At 36.5% G+C, this 26,782-nt stretch overlaps 1 protein-coding gene across 9 annotated transcripts; it reads right to left on the reverse strand.

Annotated features, from left to right (window-relative positions):
• Window positions 1-1,110: 1,110 nt before the first annotated feature.
• TAC1 (tachykinin precursor 1) lies at window positions 1,111-9,546 on the reverse strand. 9 transcript variants are annotated; one of them, XM_032287144.1, is made up of 7 exons: window positions 9,263-9,541; window positions 8,726-8,857; window positions 7,649-7,745; window positions 7,177-7,221; window positions 6,657-6,680; window positions 5,143-5,196; window positions 1,111-1,681 (listed from the first exon to the last, which is right to left on the reverse strand). In XM_032287144.1, exons 2-7 carry the CDS (start codon window positions 8,846-8,848, stop codon window positions 1,632-1,634), a joined length of 393 nt encoding a protein of 130 aa, XP_032143035.1. In that variant the 5' UTR covers window positions 8,849-8,857; window positions 9,263-9,541; the 3' UTR covers window positions 1,111-1,631. The 9 variants fall into 9 exon arrangements, with proteins under 9 accessions (XP_032143035.1, XP_032143034.1, XP_032143037.1 ...); XM_032287143.1 differs by lacking the exon at window positions 9,263-9,541 and adding an exon at window positions 9,094-9,244; XM_032287146.1 differs by lacking the exon at window positions 9,263-9,541 and adding an exon at window positions 9,002-9,020.
• Between the last annotated feature and the right edge of the window lie 17,236 nt (window positions 9,547-26,782).

Raw genomic sequence — 26,782 nt, forward strand, 5'->3', positions numbered from 1 at the left:
TTCTCAGTTTATTTCCAGTCCTGACTCCTATTATATTATAATCTCTGACTCCAGCATTTCTTCAAGCTAACCTCATAACCTCATCTGTAAAATGATAATAATGACGATAGTATTTCTGTCATTGAGCGATTAAGTACATATGTAATTTTAGGTAATGATGAATATTTATTATAATTATTATTCAATAGAATGTTAAACATTGCTGTTGGTGAGTGGGGCTCTAGGGGATGACTCTGGTTTTCCCTCTTTTGCTTGCCATTACATATTCTTTTCATATTTAGATATATTGTATAATAAGGAATATGACTTGGAGTTTTTTAAAACTATTTAATTGAAAATATAAATGTTAAAATATACTTTAGCTCTTCTACCCTGCAAATAGTTCTATTGCTCCTAGTCACCCAACCAGGCTAAATTCATTTTTTTTACTTCACTGAACAGTGCTTGTCTGCATTGTTTTACCCCTGATCAATTCTTCACATGCTCTATGCAATCAGAAAATGATTCCAAGGACACTTATCAATAAAAATGCATGAGCCTCCCTCTCAGTGCTCAGTATTTATTCCTGATGCATGTGTTTCTGCCAGACAGAGTGTTATGGGTGTTAGCAATTCACAAGCACTCCTTAGAAATGCTGGAAAGGAGTTCTTATTTTTGCTGTGAGGGTGATGCCCTATTATCAGCACCTCATCTCTCCGTATCATCTTCTGACAATCTTTGTGAGCATTTGATTTGCTATCTTAATTCTAGTGAGCCTCATGCACTGATGCATTTATACCTGGACTCTGAGCAGGGCTAAAATGGTAGTGAGCTGATGTTTTACTCAACAAGAAAATAATCAGTGAAATACATCTTTGAAATAGATTATTATCCTATTTGTAAAAATGAATCAAAGACATATATAACCAGAATTTAGCCTTTACTCTTTGGAATTCAAAATGCAATTATGTTTTTCATAAATGATCTCATGACAAATGATTTAGCAAAAACAAAGTATGTGTGAGAGAGAGAAATTTCATTTTAGACAAAACTTCTTGGAACATATTTTATCTATTAAAGGAAAGATTGCTAATTGGACATAAATTTTAATAAAAGAATATGACAAAAATCTTCAAGATATTTTTCCCTTTATTTAAAATGTTAGCTATCACAACACATCATACAATGAAATGAAGACCTTAGAATCACATTAAAACTTTTAAAAAACATCTCTATATAGTCACAAAACATGAAACATGCTTCAGAGATACAAATATAGTGTAATACCAAAATCTCAGTACATTTTAACCATGAAAACAAGTAGGAAAATCCTTCCGTTTCCACAGTAGCTGACACAACTGCTTCAAAGCAGTGATTTCTTTCTTTAGGACTGCATCACTGACAGGTTTTACAATTTCATTGAACACTGTGCTTTGTTGAGAAATAACCACTTATTTCTATTTTAAGGGAGTTATACTGGAATTAAAGTACATGTTTACAACACATATTGGCACAATATGAAAAATAAACAGTTTTTGAATTTTCAACCCCAAACAATTGTTGTTAAATAATTATTCCTCATTGTGCATGTCTTATTTTACCTCTCATTGCCCACTGACACAAATGAAGCTGAATAAATAACGTTAGGTAGTTTATTTACGTCTTCTTTCATAATTCTCCATGGCACTCCTTTCATAAGCCACTGAAAACAAAGAGGAGGTAAAATGTTTTTTAAGTGAATTCACTGAGGGAGTAAACATATAGGGCATATAGTAATTTATTTTAAACTCATAATGACATTTTCCCCTCTATGGAAGTATTTCTAGGAATGTTATTTGCACATCTTCCAATCCTGACCCGGTCTCTATTCTGATTGGAAATGATCTAACCACCAGAACTCAGTTTCTTTTGTCATTCATCACATAGTTGGTGCCCCCAAAGCTTATTTCCACAATATATTCCAGTGTTGATTCTCAGCAGCTTTCTCAAGCAGTGGCAAATACCCACAGTGAATTATAGAAAGGAAAAATGCCTAAAATAACCAGGAATATTAGTAGGATAAAAACAAAATGTGGGACTTTTATTCTAGCAGAGACCATGGGCCAAATCCAGACTACCATTTGCTCTTGTAAATAGGTTTATAGGAATACAGACACACTCATTCACTTACATATTGTCTATGGCTGCTTTGGCCTAAAATAACAGATTTGGGTAGTTGTAACAGAGATAACATGGCTCACAAAGCCTAAAATGTTTATGATCTGTTTATTTTCAGAAAAAGTTTGCTGATCTCTGTTCAAGGGGCATCTAATTGTGTGGGGGTCTCTTCCTCCCTTGTGGATACCTCCCAGTGACGGACTGTCCTCCAGATTAAAAACAGCTCATTTACCATAGGTGAGTCAGTTGAGCCATGTAAATCCTACACTGTTTAACTTTTCACGAGCACCTGAACGGCCTGGAGGATTAATTATTGCTTCTAAAGGTATTTAACATATAGCTAGCAAGTAATTTAAACATATTATCTGGAAAAAAATGCCAAAATTGTGTATTACATATAACTTCAAAGGAATCTGTAACCACAAAGTGGTAAAAATCAGGCTATTGTTATCAAAATATCTAGGGATATTTTTCATCATCTTAACCTTATAGACTTAGACGTATGTTATAGTAGAACTACTATGCTTTTTGAAATTTAGTATGGCTTGTATAAAATACTGAATTTAAACAGAAACAGTGGAAAGATCTGTGAAGAATCTGTAGGAATAATAGGTGCTACTCTGAGAAGTTTCTCCAGTGAGAAGATGTTTGTTGACAGAGAAGGCAGGTAGAGGCACCAGTGTTATCACTTCCCTCTTTTAATACTGGTCTTAAACACCCAACTATCCTTTAAGGGAGGTTAACAATAAGCTGAATATTTTATATCAATTAAATATGCACTTGTGAGGCAGAACAGTCTGAGCCCCACACTGGACAGGCTCGAAGGAAGGAAACAGTTTATTTCTCATTCTGGCTTGATTATATTAGGAATAGGATGAATAGCCCAAGTTCAGTCTCTGACAAGCTTTAGGTAATATGACTCTGTGCCTCAGAGAAATGAGATGAAAGCTAATGTCAACTAACGAAAGACAGGCTAGTGATTTAGCTGGAAAATAATGTCCTCTTACCTGGTCTTTGAATCCTCTGAAGCCTGATATAAATTTTTGAGTCTATGAGCTGATGGTTTCTCTGGGAAAGGGCATCTAGATTTATCAGATTGTCAAAGAGGTCCCTGACCATGAGTGGGTAAGGATCAGATAGCTGTAGATTAAGGCTATGATAACCTTGCCTCAGTGAGGTATATGAAAAGATCCCTGATTAACTGTGAATCAGGTCACATTTTTGCTCATTTTTCATCTATTTATATTTTCTTAACCAAAATGGAGGAACAAAGATTTAGTTACAAATTGATCCTGATTCATTACAGTGATTCTATTTATCATTACCTATGATTATTTATTATTATAAGTACATTTAATAGCACTTAATCTGTTGTAATTTGTACAACATCTATATTTGTAAAGTTAAGCATGTTCTGAAACCTATATCAGTTCTGGAAATGGAAAGTTGGTGACTAATATGATTATCAAGAAAACTACAGTTAAGTGATGACTAGTATGTACTGATACAAATAAAAGCCCTTGTGGTTTAAATTTATACTTCATTTCCAAAAGTGGGAAGATAATACATATTAATAAAACAATTACAAGTTTTTCATGAAGGCACATTGATAATTTCTTACACTTCACTTACACTTCGGCAGCCCAAAATGACTGATGACAAGATGCAAAGGTAATGTCTATATAGAAATTGGAGACCCAATAAAAACACTAGGCTAGCTTGTCCTGTGGACTTCAAAACCAAGAATTACAAATTCCAAATTTATTGGATATTTTCTATGAAAAGGTAAATTATGAAGCACATAGAACTTTTCAATTATATGAATATATTCTCTGGCTTCTGTGGTAGCCCAGATTGTGTTAACTTTTTTTTTCTATTATGGGTTTTGATTTTTGCCCCACAGAAATCAGTTTTATTTGATGTACCCAAGTCTTATATTTCCCAATAAAGAAAAAAATATCTATTAAAAAACACTAGAATAATTATTTTTGCTAGGATCCAGACAATTAAGAATTAAGCCAGCACATCTTATAGATTGTCTAGAAACTAGAAATATTCTAAATGGGTAAGACAGCTGGTGATTACTTTCTAATTAATTACATGTTTAGTATTTTAATTCTATTTTCACTGAAGGCAAAATAGAATTTGAATAGCTTTTCCAAGAAGCCCAAGAGCTAAGAGCTATAAGGTCTTAGCAAAAAGTGAGCTTCTATTAAAATGATATAGGGGTTATTTATCTTGAAATCAGTTTGATGAATTAGTTAACTAATAATGATTTTCAGATATACATATGTGATATTTACAAAAAAGATGGAAACTGAAGAGAAGGAAACCTGTAGTCTTTATATCATATGAAAGAGTTGTCAGAATTAAAATGAGAATTGTGGCTTCCTTTCTCTTTAAGGGGTTTATAGCCAGAACACTCAAGGATATTTACTTGTGTTACTTTTTGAATGTAGTGGAATAAACCATATCACTCTCATTCTCTCCAACATCTATCAGGATGTTTAGATTTTGAATTTCTACAACTTCATAAAGAACAAGTAATTTGTATAAAGAATTTGTTTTGTGAATTTATTTATTTTTGTGTTGGAAGAGTGCCAGATGTAATGTCTTGTAAAATTTTCAAATTACTTTGATAACAAGTGAAAATTAGCCTCATTCTTCCCTGTACTCCCCACTCTACTGTAGTTCAGTAAGATTAAACAAGACTTATTTAAGAGATCTACAGGAAAGAGGATAGGACTAACTCAAAGATTCAGGTTGGGTAATGATTAAATGAGGCAGACACTTGTAAGGATGGTGATTTGAGAGAAATAGACAGATATTAGCTTAATCAGATATAACTCCATTTGCAGCTACAACAATTGAATTTTTTTTTTTACCGTAAATACCCATTTTTATATCTACTACTCCTTTTTAATATTTTAAAAACTATGTCTTAGAAAAAAATACTAGAAGTAGATTTGAGATACTGTTCATTTTCAGTCATGATTTCATACATACCAGAATTTAAAGCTCTTTTGCCCATTAGTCCAACAAAGGAATCTGTTTTATGCCCTGGAAAAATACATTTAGGGGTATTTTAATATGTATATCTTTGAGTAAACAAACTATTATAACTAGAACAAAGCAAGCTTCTGAATATATGTCTGTATAACAAATATGTATCTACTTCAAGTTTTGATGAGCCTTAATAAAGATCCCTTAAAAGTTTTATAAATAACGCTAAATATAATGAAAGCACTTTTCTCAATTCTACATTTAATATTAGCAAGAACTTTTTATTCATATTATATTTTATCTGTTATATAAGGTTTTAAAAACTATTTTTTATAAAATATTGTTGATATTTGACCTAGCTTTGATTTTTTAGGAAGTCAATTTCACATTTGTGTGAGAGTGAAATATTCAAGCATATCTCCTTGTGTTATTGAAAAGTTGTGCTTCTCAGCAAGTAGACCTTAATTAAATCAGATTCCTTTCCTTGATGATTATAATCTTTTAAAAGGCCAATGTTTTTATTTTATTGGCTATTAAAGGATACTGCTTTCAGAAAAGTGCATTAGTTTTGACATGAATAGAGTACATTTTTTATCACATAGAAGTTTTTATATATAATTCCCTTCAAAGTCAAATCATTAGAAAGTAAATATGAATACTATTTATTTATTTTTCAAAGATGAACTCTTTGGAAAAGGCTACTATTTTAATGCTAGGGAGAGAATTTATCTTGGTTTTTATTTTAATTGTTGAGAATAGAGCTGCTATGTTAATGTGGCCTGCTCTGCCACACAATGAACCAAATCCAAGACAGGGTACATGCATGGACAGTATGATGAAGATGGACCCTTACGACTTCTTGTCAACTCTGGTTCCATTGAGAAACAAATCTAATGACCTTCAGGTACCACAATTCTGCCATCTTTTCTGCCCTAAGAAATGTTTTACTGATTGACTTTTCCCATTCAATTATGGGATTAAAAAACTGCATCTCCACCCATCTTTATTTTTAGTATGGATTCTCTACTCATATTCACTCACTCATTCCATTTAATTGGCTGCTGGATGACCCTAATTAAATGACATCATTGTTGGAGCAAGCATACTAACATGTGTTAGAAGATGCCTATAAATGCTTGTGGGATTTTCGTGGGTTTTGTTTGTTTGTTTGTTTGTTTAACAATGAAGGTAAGCTTAGTGGGTGGGAAGAAATCTGTATGCAGGATTTCTAATCTTAGGGTTGAAATTCTTATCTAATACTAACAATTTAAGGGACCTAAAAGACTTTTTTCTTTTTTAATATAATGCCTCTTTTTGATAAGTGCAATATGTCTAAACAACACAGCTTTAAACAATCATGTTCTGGATGTAATATGAATCTCCCCCATTCTTATATTGTCTCATTAAACCTATTAAGTCCTAAGGTTACAATAGAAAATAAGGTAAGATAAATAAAGTGGAATTCAATCTAATTTTACATTTAAATTTGATAAATGTCAAAAAAATTTTGAACTTACTTTTGTGAGAGATCTGGCCATGGCCTAGAAGAAAGATAAAATTAGCAAACACATATAGATTTGTTTTTAAAGATGCTACATTATGTCTTTTATAAAATAATTTGATTCTCAAAATATGTAACATTTTCTATTATCCTGAGGAATAAAGCAGAATTGTAAATGCTAAACAAATTATTAATCATAAAAACTAAATATTTAAACAAATTAATGGAATTTTATTAAGTGCCGTCTATGGGATTCAACCTAGGGCTATGAGACTTTTGAGGCCTCTTATTAACTGTAAGACTGTAACATCTCCCACCTTCAAGGCTGAGCACCCGTTCAGAGGGAGGGAGGGAGGGGGAGGGGAGAGAGAGAGAGAGAGGGAGAGAGACTGAGACAGAGAGAGAGGGCATGCAAATCCATCTCTTTATTAAACAGGCATGATCCAGATCTTGTATTTCAGCCCACAAAATATTTTATTTCACTTTCCTACATGTGCTTTCACAATAGTAAAATAAAGATTTATAGGAATGTTTACCATAAAGAGCCTTTAACAGGGCCACTTGTTTTTCAATTGAGGAATCTGACAAGAGACGAATTGTCATTAACTACATGTTCCACTGATGGTGCGATGAATTCAAGGAAACAATATTTCTATCCCAAAACAAATCTACTGTCACCTCAGAATGCTATAAAATCCTGTTCCACATGCACTTGGATCATTCGCAGTACTTTCTCTCGGAGGCCCATGCCTTCCCTTTGTCAGTTTGGATCTTTAGTCAAGGGAGCGCTTCACTCGAATAGAGTGAGGCTTGCGAACAAGATCTTTCCCTCCCTCCGCGGGCCCGTGCGTGCCTTGGCGTGGTGTGGGCCAGTGTCGCGCCTGGGGAATTACACCTTTCTTGGAGTGGAAATCTCTACTCCGAGAGAGAGACCCTAGGGTACCCCGGGAAGGAGTGAGCAGACAGGGCGGGCTGCCCAAGAGACCTAGGGATGGTCGCCCATCTCACCAGCATCCCGTTTGCCCATTAATCCAAAGAACTGCTGCGGCTTGGGTCTCCGGGCGATTCTCTGCAGAAGATGCTCAAAGGGCTCCGGCAGTTCCTCCTGGGGGACAGAAGCACGGACAAAGGGAGTGTAAGGCAACCGGAGCGAGGCGCCCAGCAAACCCAGCCCTTCCTGTGGTACCCCGGCCCCGAGGCGGGGGGAGGCAGACTTCCCCACGCTCGGGCTGAGCGGGGTCCCTCCCAAGGCGCTCCCTCTCTGTGCCCCTCTTCTCCGAACTCGCGTCCTGCTCCCCCAAGCTTGCCAGGCCGAATTAGCTGCTGGCGCAGCGTCTTCAAGCCTCGAGCGCTTTCCGCTCTTTCCTCCCAGCCCATGGACCTGTGCTTATCTGCCACGCAGCCACCTGACTCCGTCTTGTCTCGGTGCCGGCTTTGGAGAGTCCTCACCGCCCTAAATACACACAGGTGTGTGTGATCTGGGGTTGGGGCTGTGGTGGGGAAGGGTGATGACGCTTTACAGACGACTTTCACCGTTTTCCCGAGGCGCGCTCTCCAGCGCCAGTAGCCTACAAGTTTCTAAACGGAAATTTGAAGCTACGTCCTCAGGTCCGCAAAACAAATGCAAAGGTAGGAAATTAACTTCCCTCCCGCCTCTGGCCTTCCAATGACCCTGCAGCTCGCCTGTGTGCCCGCTGCTGCCCGCGACCAAGGCGCCCTCCTCTGCCGGTGCCCAGACGCTCGGGCAGTGCAGTTGGACCTGAGTCCCCGAAATCCCCGTTCCTGGGGGATGAAAGCTCAAGAGATTTCCTCCCTTGTAAGGATCTCGGGCTCATCCGGGAGGGCATCCCTGCTGCAGGGAGTTTCTGGGCCGGACGGTGCAGCCCTCGGGAAGAAACTTGAATCGTGGGCGCAAAATCCCGTGAGGAACCCGGCAAACAGCGCCCCTTTCCATCCTCCCGCACGCATCCGCTGCCTCTCGTCGCGGTTGCGGTGCCTGCCAGGCTAACTAGGGTGCTGTTGCGTGGGAAGGTGACAGGTCAGCCCAGCGAGAAGGCTGCGGGCCGTCCTGGGAAGGGGCCTCACCTTGATCTGGTCGCTGTCGGACCAGTCGGACCAGTAATTCAGATCATCATTGGCTCCTATTTCTTCTGCAAACAGCTGAGTGGAGACTAGAAAAAAGACTGCCAAGGCCACGAGGATTTTCATGTTGGATATCTGGGAAGGGGTAGGGAGAAGAGACCAAAGAGAAAAAAATGTATCTATTAGGGGTGGTTATCCAAGAGTTAGGGCAGCAGAATTTTCTGCCCCACAACGGATGAGCCAAGATCAAAAGCATAAGGACTAAAGTCTCGCCTGTACCCATTAGGCAAGATAATTGTGCCCCAAAGATTCTCCAGCCTTCTTCTCCCTGAAACCCAACTCCCCCAGCCCCCCAACCCACCAACCCACACCTTCAAACCAGGAGGCTCTGCAGGTGGAAGACAAAGAGGGGCGTTGGCGTTTGGGAAGCCAGCCTCCCCACTGCCCCTCGCCGCAGCGGCGCACCCAGAGCGGTCACCTCGGACAGATGCGCGGAGGGGTGAGCCGGGCAGCCGCGGCCAGCACGGCGAGGGCACTTACTGCAACAGAGAGTCCCACGGGGTGCCGGGCTCCTCCGAGGGCACGCTGATCGCTCCGCAATCTCGGTGGCTACGGCGGGAAAGGAGGAGGTCGGAGCGCGATCTTTTGCCTGCTCAGTGCCTTGCGGTATTTATTCCAGGCTCCTGGAGCCTCCAGACCCACGTGACACTCTCCCCACGCGACTTTCTGCTCAATATTTGATTAGCCGCCTCCTCTCCTTTCGCTTGCGTGATTGAGAGTTTCCGAGACAGTAACTCGTCGATGCCCATAACATCTGGACCCAATTGGGTTCTAAATGACGCAATTTTAGGAAAATCGAGGTCTTGCCATCCAATCCAGAGCGGCCTGCTTCCGTCTGCAGATCTGATACCCCCTCCTCTCTCCTTCCGAACTGGTTTCAAGACACCTGAGATTACTCATCAAGTTTGAGCAAAGTGACTCATTCCTTGGACTTCCGTAACTTTTCCGTCCCTTTAGACGTCAGGATAAGTTGCACTTTTGAGGATGGCCAAATAACTGTAGGCGTTAAGACATTTCGTAGAAATCAGGCTAAGAAAGGAGGACTTCAGTGGAGGGGGTATGGGGAAGCATTATTTTCCCCTCTATTTCTAGCATAAGAATATGGAAGTGTTTCTGAGACACAGCATCTTTCTACGACCAGAACATCCCTCTCCCAAATCAACGGGAATTTCCTTAGCATTACAAAAGGATGTTTAGTCTCATAGTATTTTAGAAGATGGAAGCAGATTGATTTTACATTTTGGAGAAAGGGGAGTTTAAACATGGCATCCTGTGTCCGATTTCTTTCGTTCCAAGCTGGCTAAGTCTTCTTCCTTGCCACATCCAGGAGCAGGGGTTGGAACAGGACATTTTATTTTTCTGCTTCTCTCCTACACTTTCTTAATGAAGACTAGGAAACCAGCAACATAGTGTATAGGATCCTCACTCTTGTCACTAAAGACTCTACAAATCATATGTTTCTCCTTTCTATGAAAGTAAGTGTAGTGAAGATGCTAACGGGGCCATAATTAACAGCATGAAATTATTAGACAAATAGCATTTGTACAGAAACCACAGCTTTCCATGAGCCTGTGGTTTCCATGCAGACACTGATCTCTAAATGAATTAGATGATGTGCCATCTTTGGTGGAGTTATTTTCTTCCCCTTACTTGTAAAGTATTATATTTTTCAATTATGATTTTTTTAGTAAATTGCATAAAGGAAATAAATTTTTGCAACTCAAACAAGTAATTTTTTTCTCTAATGTATGTTGTTCTTTCTTAAATAACCCTGAATTTGGAAATTCTCATGCATCTCTCATTTCTTTAGGCCTTAGCCTCACAATGTGAGCATTTTTTGATTTTCAAAACTTTTTATATGGAAAATTATAAGCATATCCAAAAGTAGAGAGAATCATCCACTTGAAACAATTTACGTGTTTCATCTACAACCCTTCCAATTTCTTCTGCACTCAGATTATTTTGAAAAAAAAAAAAATCCCAAACATTTCATCATTTCAACTGTAAATATTTCAGCATGTCTGTATAAAAGGTAAAGATTAAAGAAACAAAGACATAACCATGCCATTATCCCACCTAAAACAACATAAAATAATTCCTTATGTTAAATATCCAGTTAGCATTCCAATGTTTTTCATTGCCTCCTAATTCCTCCCCACACAGTTTACCAGTTGAAATCAGAATTATAATGATGCCCATATATTACAATTGGTTCTGTTAGTTCAAGCTGCTGTAAGACTGGGTGACATAAACAACATAAATTTATTTCTCACAGTTTTGACGGTTGGAAGTCTGACATTATGGTATCCGCATGACCTGGTTCTGGTTAAGACCCTCTTCCAGGTTACAGACTGTCATATTGTCTCCTTGTTATATCCTCACATGACAGAAAAGAGTGCAAGAGCTCTTTAAAGCCCCTTTTATCGGAACACTGATTCCATTCATAGGAGCTTCACCCTCATGATCTAATTACCTTCCAAAGATCCTGCTTCCTAACACCATAACCTTAGGGGTTAGAATTTCAACACATGCATTTTGGAGGGATACAAACATTCAGTCTATTGCATGTTTCTTAAATCTCCCTGAATCTATAATTCACTCTTCTCTTTCTCTCTCTATTGTAGTTTATTGATAAAACAGGTCAAGAGAGTATACTGTATTCTGGAGTTTGCTGATTGCCTTCTAATTTGTTTCTATGTTTTGATTATTTTCTATTAATTGGTAGTTGGATCCAGAAGTTTGATCCTCTGTATGCTTTTCTTTCTTTCTTTCTTTCTTTTGATGAGGCTACTTTACATGTGTTGTGTCATTCTAGTAGGAAGCGCGTGATATATGGTTGTTTCTTCTTTTGAGTTGTTAGCAGCCATTGACTATCATTTTCTAGATCTATTAATTCATTAATATTTTCAAAACAGTACTGTTTTGATTTTATCATTTATTATTTGTTTGGTAGCTGGACCATTTCTTTCATGTTTTCTCAACAGCTATTTAGTTATTCTAAGGCATTATTAATATAGTAAAGATGGACTAAATGCTTGATTATGTCTCTCTGCCAATTTTAAAAACAATGAATTGGTAAATTAACATCTTTAAATAAGACCCACTTAAAAAATTAGGATTATTATGACTTCATGGGTTTAAACACATTTGACATAGAGTCATCAGTCAGTAAGCATAGGGGATTTTTTTTTAAGTCAACTAAAATTTATTTAATTCAGCATAAAGTCACTTTCATATTTGCCAAAAACCACAGTAAATACAGTTCTTGGCATAAAGACACAGACTTTAGAATTCAAAGCCTCCTCACCTGCAAGATTACATATATAAAACTCCGACTATTGTTTATATAATAGTGAATTAGATAATCAAATTAAAATAGTTATGCCATCTCTTTTTTTTAAGTGATCTTTTCTGGCTGCATAAAATATACTCTCTAGAATAAAATAAAATGAAAATAATTTACTTATAAGATTCATATTTAAATCATCTTTATTTACAAAATACTAGCCTGAGATTTATAATTCCTTTAAGCTTGAATTTTAGTGAAAGCCTAAGTATAAGTAAAGTAAGTATAAGTTATACAGTAACCGCAGTTACTTTAAATTGAAAATCAGATCAGTCAGAATTATTTTTGAAGATAGCAAAAAAAAAAAAAAAACATATGATACCTGCTGTAGGTATCATATGATAGCCTGTAGGTAACATATCATATGATACCTGTAGGTAACATATGATACCCCCTGTAGGTATCAAAATCTGTGGATACTCAAGTACCTGATGTAAAATGGTGTGGTATTTAATATAGCCTATGCACATCATCTCATCTATTTTAAGTCATCTTTAGATTACTTATGATACTTAATATAAATGCAGTGTAAATAGTTGTTATACTGTATTGTATGGAGAATAATGCAAAGGGAAAAAGTCTGTATGTGTTTAGTACAGATGCACTTTTTTCTGAATATTTATGAACCGCATTGGGTTAAATCTACAGAGGTAGGACCCATGGATGCAGAGGGCTGACTATATTTCAATTGATGGCAGGCATTCTTCTAATTGAAGTTCAGACCTATTCTTGGCCAGCAGGTGACACTTCAAAATGACTCCTGAGACTTTATGCCAACAGACTTTGATGGCTTTTTTTCTTTTTTTTGGTATGACAAAATGTTTCAGGTCCAAGTTGTGTACGTTTTGCTTCAGACCTGAAATCTTCCTTTAAGGGGCCCTAATTTTAAAATTGAAAATGATCTTTAGAGATCATAAACTGGGCTTTATTGGTGCACATTGTTAGTGAGTTCTGCATTCCTTCAAGACCCTTTCAGTGGACAGAGCTGAGAAAAATGTGTGTGTGTGTGTGTGTGTGTGTGTGTGTGTATCTAAAGTCATGAATGTATACCGACTTTCTCTTCAAATCATAATCTCATAGAGTTTTTAATTAACCTAATCTATTTTGCATCTGTTTTTCCATACCCCAAATCTCCATTCCCAATGACAGCAACATGATTATTCATTAGCTTTAACCCAATACATGATGCCAGTATGATCAACAATATCATTACTGGAAACAGTTTAAGAGTTTTTGTTTGCAATTTTGCTCTTTTTTTTTTTTTTTTTTTAAATCTTTAGGGCATATCACACCAAGTATATTCAGTCATATTACTGTGTTATAAAATCACTTTAAAAGTGCTTCGTATGGTTATGCTAACAACTCGTACACAGGTAGATTCATTCGCTCATTTTGCTCAAGTTATAGGGATCACTTTTTAAACATACATTTAGAATTATGTCAAATACATGGTTCTAAACTCAAATATTAAAAACATGTGGCCCATGTGGTGGTTCATGCTTGTAATCCCAGCACTTTGGGAGGCCAGGGCTGGTGGATCACCAGGTCAGGAGTTCGAGACCAGCCTGGCCAACACAGTGAAACCCCATCTCTACTAAAAATACAAAAATTAGCTGCATGGTGGCGTGCACCTGTAATCCCAGCTACTCAGGAGGCTGAGGTAGGTTAATCACTTGAACCCAGGAGGCGGAGGTTGCAGTGAGCCGAGATCATGCCACTGCTCTCCTGCCTGGGTGACAGAGTTAGATTCTGTCTCAAAAATCAAACAAAAAACCACCACCAACAAAAAATCAACAACAACAAAAAACCATTATGTATTCAAAGAAGTGTAGCTTCAGTCCCTATCTCTCTACTCTCTTACACCTAGTAGTATTTCTTTTTAGGTTTTTGGTTTAGCCTTCTATTGTTATTGTTTTTATTTTAATATAAAAAAGATGTGATGTCACCCTAAATCTTGTAAAATTCTATACCTAAAGTAGGACATTTTAGAAATAATATTATGTACTTTTTCTTTAAATTATCAAATATATAATACTATAATATATCTCATATCTATAATATTCTCCCAAATTGCTTTAATTCTTTGTCTTTTTTATCTGCATTCATTCAGATTATCTCAGTTCTTTTCTGCCAGTAACAACTTTTGTCTATTCTGTGCCTTGTTCTTTCTAATTTAATTATCATTTCCATAATCATGTTGCATAGTCCACAATTTGTTCTCTAGACTGGTAATTTCCTTTATCATCTCATTTAATTTTTAAATTATTCTATTAGTATGTTCTTATTTTATTGAACTAATGTTCCTAAGACCTTCTTAGAGTGAAGTGAGGGAATTGCTTTCTGTTTCCTGCGTTATATTTTCTTCTATTTCAATGGTAAAATGCATGAGTTTTGAGCAAACTCTGCTGATTTTAATACTTAGCCATTTGCTGGCATATAGTCTTGAATAAATTACTCAAGCACCCTCTGCCTCAATTTTCTAGTCTGTTAAATACAAAAATAAATAGTTTTTACCTCATAAATTTCGCTGTGGGGATTAAATGAGTAAATACATGTGAAATGTAAAGAACAGCACTTAGCACATGCATTGAATATTAACTATTATTCTAGATGAGTATGTGTGTGCGCACACTCATGTTTGTGTGTAATACTTAATATTTTATGTCCATTTTATTAGGCTATAATGCTAAATTATTTGGTTATATACATCTACATGTTGTTGTGAAGTTGTTTTTTTTTTTTTTTTAGATGTTATTAATATTTCAATCAATAGACTTTAAGGAAAGTCATTACCTTCCATGATGTGGGTGGGCTTCATCCAATCAGTTGAGGGTCTTATGAGAAAAAGATTGAGGTCCACTGAGGATGAAGGAATTCTGCTTCCAGACTACCTTGGGACTTAAGATCTGAAGATATCAACTTGCTGGAAATTTTAGCCTGCCAGACACCTGTGTGCATTTTACATTTGCCAGCCCCCATAATTTCTGAGCCAGTTGCTTAAAATCAGTCCCTCTTTCTCCACACACATCCTGTCAGTTCTGTTTCTCTGGAAAACCCTAACTAATAATACAGTTATTGTATTATTATATTTATATATATATATTTGCGTAGTCTCTAGGCCATTTTCTCCATCTTGCTGTGGTTTGCGTGACTCTGGGCAGATAAAATACAGTGACTACTTGTATTCCAACAATATCTGAGATTTATTCCTCCCCCTCTGAGGGCTAAGAATTTTGGATTCAGCTTGCTTTCTTAGCCTTAAGGAATGACAAAGGAAGTGGGGAACTTGACCTGTAGTCTAAATAACTCCTCTCTGCTCTTTTCTCTGCGATTTAGTACAATGTCTTGTTCCATGTTAATTCCCTGATTGAAGAGTCTGTGTTTATCCTGCAGGAGAGCCCATTAGACTTTGATCTCTGGGTGGCCTGGGAGCCTCCCGCTCCCCCCACTTTTTTTTTTGAGACAGGGTTGCTCTGTTGCCAGGCTGGAGTGCAGTGGCACGAACTTGGCTCACTGCAACCTCTTCCTCTTGGGTTCAAGTGATTCTCCTGCCTCAGCCTCCTGAGTAGCTGGGATTACAGGCATGCGCCACCATGCCCAGCTAATTTTTGTAATTTTAGTAGAGATGGGGTTTTGCCACTTTGCCCAGGATGGTCTCGATGTCTTGACCTTGTGATCTGCCCGCCTTGGCCTCCCGAAGTGCTGGGATTACAGGCGTGAACCCCCACCCCTGGCCCCTCCATTCTTAAAGAGTCAGACTAGGATGCTCTTCCCTGGCATCACTTGTATCCATTGTGTTTAGGAAGAAAATAATGACCTGCCTACTGAGTTTTCTTTTCTCTATGTGTCACATCATTGATAATTCTCAGAATTTTGTCAACTCAGAGTAAAACCTTTGGAGGGTGATGGTGGGGTTTGAAGGAAAGAGGCTCTGTTAAGCCAGGCAGTAATGAGCCTCTCTGCTTAGCTCCAGAATTTTGTTTTTTTTCCACTGGTTAATATTCTTGAAAAGTATTGCATCAGTTAGATGTGATTCTTATTTGTTTTGTTGGTGACTACATATTTTAGCTTTTTTTTGAATTAACAATTTTTACTATGTTTTGCAGATATGGGGGAGTGTCCTAGAATAGTGCTACGTTTATATTATTTAACTAGTAAATGTTTGCAAAATTGCTGGATATCATCTATACCAAGTTAGTGCACCAGTTTTTCACTGTTTCGTTACCCCAGACTCCAGAACTTTAGAAAGTTCTTCTGGAACATAGCTGCTGCTGCAAATATTACATTGAAATAATATATTGTATGCAAGGCAAAGTCCCTTCTGTCCTTCCTGATACACTGAGTTACCTTTTCATATTACTTACCTAGGAAATCTTGCTGTTATAATCATCTAATTTTTTAAATGCCTCATGGAAATTCGAACTTGCTTTATTAATTTTAGTCATATTTATATTTTCAATTTTAATTCTTTTGTAGCAAGTGTGACATAAAATTTGCCATCTTAAGCATTTTAAGGGTACAGTTCAGTGGTATTGTTGTGCAACCATCTTATTATTGTGTAACCATCACCACCATTTATCTCCAGAACTCTTTTCATCTTGTAAAACTAAAATTCTATGACCATTAAACAATAACTTCCAATTACTCCTTTTTCACAGCAACCACTATTCTACTTTCTCTCTTTGATGATGATGACTCTAGGTATCTCATGCAACTGGAGTCATACAGTATTTGTCTTTTTGTGAGTGGCTTATTTTGTCTAGCATAATGTCCATCAAATTCATTCTTGTCAGAATTTCCTACCTTTTTAAGGCTGAACGATATTCTGTCATATTCATGTACTACATTTTGCTTATCCATTCAGTTGTCAGTGGACACTTGGATTGCTTACATGTTTTAGCAATTGTGAGTAATGCTGCTATAAACATGGGTGTACAAGTATCTTTTTGAGGCCTTGCTTTCAATTCTTTTGATTTTATATCAAAAAGTGGAATTGCTGGATCATACGCTAATTCTATTTTTAATTTTTTGAGGAACTGCTATACAGTTTTCCACAGTGGCTGTGTTCTTTTACATTCATACCAACAATGCACAGGAGTTCTAATTTTTCTGCATCTTTGTCAACACTTGCTACTTTTTGTTTTCTGATTTTTTGATGGTAGCCATCCTAATGTGTATGAGATGGTATCTCATGTGATTTCGATTTGCATTTCTCTAATGATTAGTGATGTTGGACATTTTTTCAATTTGACCATTTGTTTATTTTATTTGGAAAAATGTCTCTTCAGGTTCTTTGTCTATTGGTGAAAAGTTGGTTGTTTTTTGTTGTTGAGTTTAAGAGTTCTATTTATATTCTAGGTATTAGTACCTTATCAGGTATCTAATTTGCAAATATTTCTGCGTGGTTTGTGGTTTGCCTTTTTACTCTGTTAACAGTGTGTTTTTATGCACAACATTTAAAAATTGTTCATAAAGTCCAGTTTGTCTATTTTGTTTATTTTGTTGTCTATGCCTTTGGTATCATATTTAAGAAAACATTGCCAAATTATAGCTTTTGCTTTATGTTTTCTTTTAAGAGTTTTATAATTTTAGGTCTTTATGTTTAGGTCTTTGATCCATTTTGAGTTAATTATTTTCTGGGGAGTTAGGTAAAGATCCAAATTCATCCTTTTGCATGTAGATATCCAGTTTTCCCAGTACATTTTTTGTTGAAAAAAAGTCCTTGCCCCATTGAGTGGTCTTGGCATCCTTGTAAAATATCAATTGACCCTATGCATTGAACTAAATGTTTATGTCCCCCCCATCCTCAAATTCATATGTTGAAATCCTAACCCCCAAGGTGATAGCATTAAGAGATTAGCCTTTGGAAAGTGATTAGGTCATGAGAATAGAGCCTTCATGGATGAGAGTAATGCTTTTATAAAAGAGATCCCTTGTCTTTTCCACTATGTGAGGACATAGCAAAAAGATAGCCATCTCTCAACCAGGTAAAAAGCACTCACCAGATACCAAATCTGGTGATACCTTGATCTTGGACTTCCCAGACTCCAGAACTGTGAAAAATAATTTCTGTTGTTTATAAGCCACCCAGTCTATGGTATTTTGTTAACTAAAACATGTATGTGTGAGGGCATATTTCTGATCCTATTTTCTCTATTCTATTCCATTGGTCTATATGTTTGTTGTTACCACACTTTTTTGACACTTTTTCCATTAATGTGTTTAGCAAAAGGGTTTAGACTCAGGCTATCTGCTTCTCAAGTTCATGCTTCTAGTTCTTACACCAGCCATATTGTCTGTAGTGCTGTGGAGTCGATGTCAACATCACTGGGTATTTGGGTGGGCATTTTGATTACTGTAGCTTTGAGTTAAGAGTCCTCTAGCTTTTTGTTTTTCCTTCATTTCACTAATGTCGTTTATTACATTGATCAGTTTTCATATGTTGAACCATTGTCATATTCCAGAAATAAATCTCACTTGGTCGTGGTATGTGATCTTCTCCATAGGCTGGTGAATTGAGTTTGCTAGTATTTTGTTGAAGGCTTTTGCGATAATGTTTATAAGGGATATTGGTCGGTTTTATTTCCTTTTAGTGTCTTTGTCTGGCTTTGGTATCAGGGAAATGCTAGCCTTATAGAATGAGTTAGAACATGTTTTCTCTTCAAAGTTTTGGAAAATTTTGAGAAGAATTGGTGTTAGTTCTTCTTTAAATGTGTGGTAGAATTAACCAGTGAAGCCATCAGGTTTATGGCTTTCCTTTGGTTGGAAAATTTATTATTGAAGCAATCCTCTTATTAAATAGGTCAATTTGGATTTTATATTTCTTCTTGATTTAGTCCTAGTAGGTTGTGTGTTTCTCGAAACTTTTCCCTTTAATGTGGGTTATCCAAATTTTGGCATATAATTACTCATAGTACTTTCTTATTTTCTTTTGGATTCCTGTGGTATCAAATATAATGTCCCTTCTTATGTCATTTCTGATTAGATTTCTGTTAGTCTTCTCCTTTTTTTCTTAGCCATTCTAGCTAGAGATTTTTCAACTATGTTGATCTTTTTGAAAAACTGGCTTTTTGTTTCATTGGTTTTCACAATTGTTTTTCTATTCTCTCTTTTATTTATCTCTCTCTAATCTTTATTATTTCCTTCTTTCTACTGACTTTGGGTTTAGTTATTTCTTCTTTATTAGCTCCTTAAGTTGTAAGTTAGATTGTTGTTTTGAGGTTTTTCTTGTTTCTAAATGTATAGATTTATAGCTATATGTTTCATCCTTAGCATTGCCTTTGCTATCCCATAAGTTTTGCTATGTTGCTTTTTTTGTTTTCATGAATTCTCAAATGCTTACTTTTTTTTTTGAACTTTTATTTTTTATTTAGGGGTACATGTGAAGGTTTGTTACATAAGTAAACTAATGTCATGGGGGATCGTTGTACAGATTATTTCATCAGTCACCTATTAAGCCCAGTACCCAATAGTTATCTTTTCTGCTCCTCTTCCTCATCCTACCCTCCACCTTTCTGTAGACCCCAGTGTCTGCAGTTTCCTTCTTTGTGATCATAAATTCTCATCATTTAGCTCTCACTTATAAGTGAGAACATGTGGTACTCGGTTTTCTGTTCCTATGTTTGTTTGCTGAGGAAAACAACCTCCACCCCTATCCAGGTTCCCACAAAAGACAAGATCTTGTTCTTTTTTATGGCTGGATAGTATTCCAAGGTGTGTATGTACCACATTTTCTTTATCCAGTGTGTCATTGATGGCCATTTAGGTTGACTCCATGTCTTTGCTATTGTGAACAGTGCTGCAGTGAATGTTTGTGCACATGTGTCTTTATGCAGAATAATTTATATTCCTCTGGGTATGTGCCCAGTAATGGGATTGCTGGGTCAAATGGTAGTTCTGTTTTTAGTTCCCTGGGGAATCACCATACTGCTTTTCACAGTGATTGAACTAATTTACACTCTGACCTATGGTATATAAATGTTCCCTTTTTCATGCAACCTCACCAGCATCTGTTATTTTTTGAGTTTTTAATAGCCATTCTGACTAGCATGAGATGATATCTCATTGTGGTTTCGATTTACATTTCTCTAATGATCAATAATGTTGACTTCTTTTTTGTATGTTTGTTGGCCACATGCATGTCTTCTTTGGAAACATGTTTGTTCATATTCTTTGTTCATTTTTAAATGGGTTTTTTTTTTCTCTTGTGACTTAAGTTCCCTGCAAATGCTGAATATTAGACCTTTGTCAGATGCATAGCTTGCAAATATTTTCTCCCATTTGGCAAGTTGTATGTTTACTCTTTATGGTGTTTTTTTGTTCGTTTGTTTTTTGCTTTTGCTCTGCAGAAGCTCTTTTCTTTTTTGAAAACTCAGGTTTGTTGTGTAATTTAATACCTACAAGAACATCACAGCCTAACTATTAATACAAAATTTTCCTGTAAGAGCCAAAATTTTCATCAGTGGGAAGAGCTGATTGCCATGCATTTCGGAAGAGGAGGGGTGAGGATTTCGAGGGCTACATTGTTCGTTAACATCTAATTCAATGACTACTGCTCAACCTGAGCCAATCTTTTCTTAAATCCTTTTGTGTTTTCCTTTTACTGTCAATTTACACCTAACAAAATAAAAGAGTTTAAGTATAAGGTAGAATCTTAAGAGTTTCAATACTCATTTTACAAATGAGTTTGCTGGGGGCTCCCTGCTCTAAAATATTATTCTATTCTTGCCTCTGGCATCCCTGGTTTTACCTTCATCTCCCTATTCTCCTCCCACCTCCATCCATTTTACCCCCTATTCTTTATTTATTTGTTTGTTTGTTTATTTATTTATTTATTTATTTTGAGGCACAGTCTTGCTCTGTTGCCCAGGTTGAGTGCACTGGCGTGATCTCTGCTCACTGCAAACTTTGCCTCCCAGGTTCAAACAATTCAGCTTTAGCCTCCCAAGTGGCTGGGATTACAGAAATGCACCACCATGCCCAGATAATTTTTGCACCTTTAGTAGAGGTGGAGTTTCACCCTGTTGGCCAGGCTTGTCTTGAACTTCTGGCCTCAAGTAATCCTCCCACCTCGGCCTCCTAAAGTGCTGGGATTACAGGTGTGAACAACCATGCCCAGCGCACCCCCTAATACTAACGCTTTACTTCCTGTCTCTCACTTGTCCCTCTTTGTGGGCCATTTCATTCTTGGAATAGCCTGTTTTCATTATTAGTTATTGGCGTATTTCCCTTACTATTTACAATTTTAAAATTATAAAATAGTTTTTCTTCAGATGTTAAAAACTGTGTTTATATTTAACCAAATAAGATACTTGTTATTAAGGGCATATGTTCAAAAACATTTTTCACTTATTTTCTCTATGACAGACATAGAAAGTGATATAATATCTTTTTTTTAAATTGATTTTCTCTTTTATTTGTTGTATTCCCATATTAGAAGTAAGCTTCATGAGAGTACATTCTTTTTTTTTTTCCCGCCATTTATTTATTTTATTGCATTTTAGGTTTTGGGGTACGTGTGAAGAACATGCAAAATTGTTGCATAGGTACACACGTGGCAGTGTGATTTGCTGCCTTCCTCCCCATCACCTACATCTGGCATTTCTCCCCTTGCTATCTCTCCCCAGCTCCCCACCCCCCACTGTCCCTCCCCTATTTCCCCCCAACTGACCCCAGTATGTAGTGCTCCCCTCCCTGTGTCCATGTGTTCTCATTGTTCAACACCTGCCTATGAGTGAGAACATGCGGTGTTTGATCTTCCGCTCTTCTGTCAGTTTGCTGAGAATGATGGTTTCCAGGTTCATCCATGTCCCTACTAAGGACACAAACTCATCGTTTTTGATGGCTGCATAATGTTCCATGGTGTATATGTGCCACATTTTCCCTATCCAGTCTATTGTCAATGGGCATTTGGGTTGGTTCCAGGTCTTTGCTATTTTAAACAGTGCTGCAATGAACATTCGTGTGCATGTGTCCTTATAGTAGAACGATTTGTAATCCTTTGGATATATACCCAGTAATGGGATTGCTGGGTCAAATGGAATTTCTATTTCTAGGTCCTTGAGGAATCGCTACACTGAACTATATTTGATCTGAGACTGCCTCAGTTCCCTGAATCCCTACCTGATTGCAGCTTAGTTTAGTATGTCAACAAACTGAAAACCTAATCAATGGTGGCTAGGTTCTTAGATACTGTGATTTTAAGCATAAGGAAACCAATTCCACCACAGGCAAATTGATATAAAGAGGAATTAATTTTCTATGGCACACTTCTAGACATAAAAACATCACCAAACTTCTACATAATGATGGAAACACTTCAAATACTAAACATTGAAATAAATTCCTGGTCTCGTCCAGGTGATCCTGGCATGTCAGCTTCCCAAGTAGTTGGAACTACGCGGATCTTCTTTCTTTATTCTCTATCCCCATTTTGAGTTTGTTTCCACAGAACTTAGAGTGAGTTGCTATTGTTTTATTTCTTTGGTCTTTTCTCTCTTTTTTCAATGTTTCTTTTTAAATATGCTTTCCAGAGATTTTTGGGGAACAGGTGGTATTTGGTTACATTAGTTAGTTCTTTAGTGGTGATTTGTGAGATTTTGGTGCACCCATCACCCAAACAGTATACACTGAACTCAATTTCTAGCCTTTTATCTCTTACCCCCTTCCCACTTTTTTCCCTGCCCCCAAGTCCTCAAAGTCCATTGTATTATTCTTATGCCTTGGCATCCTCATAGCTTGGCTCCCACTTATGAGTGAGAACATATGATGTTTGGTTTTCCATTACTGAGTTACTTCACTTAGAAAAATAGTCTCCAATCCCATCCAGGTTGCTGCAAATACCATTAATTCATTCCTTTTTATGGTTGAGTAGTATTCGATGGTGTGTGTGTGTGCGTGTGTGTGTGTGTGTGTGTGTATCTCACAGTATTTGTATCCACTCCTTGAATGATAGGCATTTGTGCTGGTTCCATATTTTTGCAATTGCAAATTGTGCTACTATAAATGTGCGTACAAGTATCTTTTTCGAGTAATGGCTTCTTTTCCTCTGAGTAGAAACCCAGTAGTAGGATTGCTGGCAAATGGTAGTTCTACTTTTAGTTCTTTAAGGAATCTCCACACTGCTTTTCATAGTGGTTGTACTAGTTTACATTCCCACCAGCAGTGTAGAACTGTTTCCTTGTCACTGCATCCATGACAAAATCCATTATTGTTTGATTATGGCCATTCTTGCAGGAGTAAGGTGGTATTGCATTGTGGTTTTGATTTGCGTTTCCCTGATCATTAGTGATGTTGAACATTTTTTCATATGTTTGTTGGTGTTTTGTATATTTTCTTTTGAGAGTTGTCTATTCATGTCCTTAGCCCACTTTTTGATGGGATTGTTTGTTTTTTCTTGCTAAGTTTTTTGAGTTCATTGTAGATTCCGGATATTAGTCCTTTGTATGTATAGATTGTGAAGATTTTCTCCCACTCTGTGGGTTGTTTGTTTCCTGTTTCTTTTGCTGTGCAAAAGCACTTTAACTGAGTCCCACGTACGTATGTATGTATGTATGCGTGTATTTATTTATTTATTTTTGCATTTGTTTTTGGGTTCTTGGTCATGAAATCTTTACCTAAGTCAATGTCTAGAAGAGATTTTAAAAAATATTATCTTCTAGAATTTTTATAGTTTCAGGTCTTAGATTTAAATTCTTGATCCATCTTGAGTTGATTTTTGTATAAGGTGAGAGATGAGGATCCAGTTTCATTCTCCTACATGTGGCTAGCCAATTATCCTAGTACCATTTGTTAAATAGGGTGTCCTTCCCCCACTTTATATTTTTGTTTGCTTTGTTGAAGAACAGTTGGCTGTTAAGTATTTGGGTTTATTTCTGAGTTCTCTATTCTGTTCCATTGGTGTATGTGCCTATTTTTTATATCAGTACCATGCTGTTTTGGATATTATGGGCTTTTAGTATAGTTTGAAATCGGGTAATGTGATGCCTCCAGATTTGTGGGGTTTTGTTTGTTTGTTTTTCTTAGTCTTGTTTTGGTTATGTGGGCTCTTTTTTGTTTCAACATAAATTTTAGAATTATTTTTTCTAATTCTGTGAAGAATGATGGTGGTCTTTTGATGGGGATTGCATTGAATTTGTAGATTGCTTTTGGCAGTGTGGTCATTTTCACAATATTGACTCTACGCATCCATAAGCATGGGATGTGTTTCCATTTTTTTGAGTTGTCTGTGATTTATTTCAGCAATGTTTTGTAGTTTTCCTTTTAGAGGTTTATCACCTCCTTGGTTAGGTATACTCCCAAGTATTTTAATTTTTTTGAAGAAACTGTACAAGTGGATTAGTTCTTGGTTGGTTTCTTAGCTTGGTCACTATTGGTGTACAGCAGAGCTACTGATTTGTGTACATTAATTTTGTATCCTAAACCTTCACTGAATTAGTTTACCAGTTCTAGGAGCTTTTTGCAGGTGTCTTTAGGGTTTTCTAGGAATACAATCATATCATCAGCAAACATTGACAGTTTGACTTCCTCTTTACAGGTTTGGATACTCTATTTCTTTCTCTTGTCTGATTGCTCTGACTAGGACTGCAGTACTAAGTTGAATAGAAGTGGTAAGAGTGGGCATCCTTGTCTTGTTCTAGTTCTCAGAGGAGATACTTTCAACTTTTCCCCATTCAGAATTATTTTGGCTGTAGGTTTGTCATAGATGGCTTTCGTTACATTGAGGTATGTCTCTTGTATGCTGATTTTGCTGAGGATTTTAATCATAAAGTGATGCTGAATTTTGCTAAATGCTTTTTCTGCATCTCTTGAGATGCATGTGTGATTTTTGTTTTTAATTCTGTTTATATGGTATATCACATTATTGACTTGTGTATGTTAAACCATTCCTGCATCCCTGTTATGAAACCCTCTTGATCATGGTGGATTATTTTTTTAGTATGCTGTTGGATTTGGTTAGCTAGTAATTTGTTACAGAATTCTAGATCTATGGTCATCAGAAATATTGAACTGTAGTTTTCTTTTTTGGTTATGTCCTTTCCTGGTTTTGGTATTAGGATGATACTGGCTTCATAGAATGATTTAGGGAGGATTTTCTCTTTCTCTATCTTGTGAAATAGTGTCAATAGGATTGATACCAATTCTTCTTTAAATGTCTGATATAATTCAGCTATGAATACGTCTGGTCCTGGACTTTTTTTGTTGGTACGCTTTTTATTGCCATTTCAATCTCAGTGGTTGTTATTTGTCCATTCAGGGTTGCTAATTTTTTCTGATTTAATCTAGGAGGATTGTATCTTTCCAGGAATTATCCATCTCCTCTAGGTTTTTTAGTTTATACGTGTAAAAGTGTTCATAATAGCCTTGAATAATCTTTCGTATTTCTGTGGTGTCAGTATAATATCTCCCATTTCATTTCTAATTGAACTTATTTGAACCTTCTCTCTTCTTTTTTGGTTAATCTTGCTAATGATCTGTCACTTTTACTTATCTTTTCAAAGTACCAGCTTTTTCTTTCCTTTATCTTTCAGAGTTTTTTTTTTTTGTTTGTTTGTTTTAATTTCATTTAGTTCTGCTCTGATCTTGGTTATTTCCTTTCTTCTCCTGGGTTTGAGTTTAGGTTTGATTTTTTCTTGTTTCTGTAGTTCCTTGAGGTGTTATCTTAGATTGTCTATTTGTGCTCTTTCAGACTTTTTGATGAAGGCGTTTAATGGTGTGTACTTTCTTTTTAGCACTGCCTTTGCTGTATCTCAGAAGTTTTGATAGGTTGTGTCAATACTATTGTTCAGTTCAAAGAATTTTCTAATTTTCCTCTTGATTTCATTGTTGACCCAATGATCATTCAGAAGCAGATTATTTAATTTTCTTATATTTGCATTGTTTTGAAGATTCCTTTTGGAGTTAATTTCCAGTTTTATTCCACTGTGGTCAGAGAGAGTATTTCATATGATTTAAGCTTTCTTAAATTTATTGAGAGTTTTCTGGTTTATCTTGGAGAAAGTTCCATGTGCTGATGAGTAAAATGTATATTCTGTGGTTGTTGGGTGGAATGTTCTGTAAATATCTGTTAAGTCCCTTTGTTTCAGGCTATATTTTAAATTCATTGTTTCTTTGTTGACTTTCTGTCATGATGACCTGTCTAGTGCTGTTAGTGGAGTATTGAAGTCCACCACTATTATTGTGTTGCCGTGTATCTCATTTCTTCGGTCTAGTAGTAATTGTTTTATAAATTTGGGAGCTCCAATGGTAGGTGCATATATATTTAGGATTGTGATATTTTCCTGTTGGTCAAGGCCTTTTATCATTATATAATGTCCCTCTTTGTTTTGTTTTGTTTTTTTTAACTGCTGTTGCTTTAAAGTTTGTTTTGTCTGATATAAAAATGGCTACTTCTGCTCACTCTTTGTGTCTCTTTGCATGGAATATCCTTTTCCATTCATTTATCTTAAGTTTATGTGAGTCTTCATTTGTTAGGTGAGTTTCTTGAGGGCAGTATATACTTTGGTTGGTGAATTCTTATCCATTTTGCCTTTCTGTATCTTTTAAGTGGAGGATTTAAGCTATTTACATTCAATGTTAGTATTGAGATATGCGATACTCTTCTATTTATCATGCTATTTGTTGGGTTTGTTGTATTTTTGTTTTATAGTTCTTAT

Source organism: Sapajus apella, unplaced genomic scaffold (assembly GCF_009761245.1).
Source record: "Sapajus apella isolate SASKATOON/1434 unplaced genomic scaffold, GSC_monkey_1.0 scaffold19, whole genome shotgun sequence".
Lineage (NCBI taxonomy): Eukaryota > Metazoa > Chordata > Mammalia > Primates > Cebidae > Sapajus > Sapajus apella.

What these genes read in the sequence shown, in the direction of transcription:
- TAC1 (XM_032287144.1), bottom strand. Translation starts at nt 8,848, where the DNA reads ATGAAAATCCTCGTGGCCTTGGCAGTCTTTTTTCTAGTCTCCACTCAG. An exon ending in CCGACAGCGACCAGATCAAG is followed by an intron (nt 7,746 to 8,725) that starts GTGAGGCCCCTT and finishes TCTGTCCCCCAG; the next exon opens with GAGGAACTGCCGGAGCCCTT. An exon ending in TGGCCAGATCTCTCACAAAA is followed by an intron (nt 5,197 to 6,656) that starts GTAAGTTCAAAA and finishes GTATTTTTCCAG; the next exon opens with GGCATAAAACAGATTCCTTT.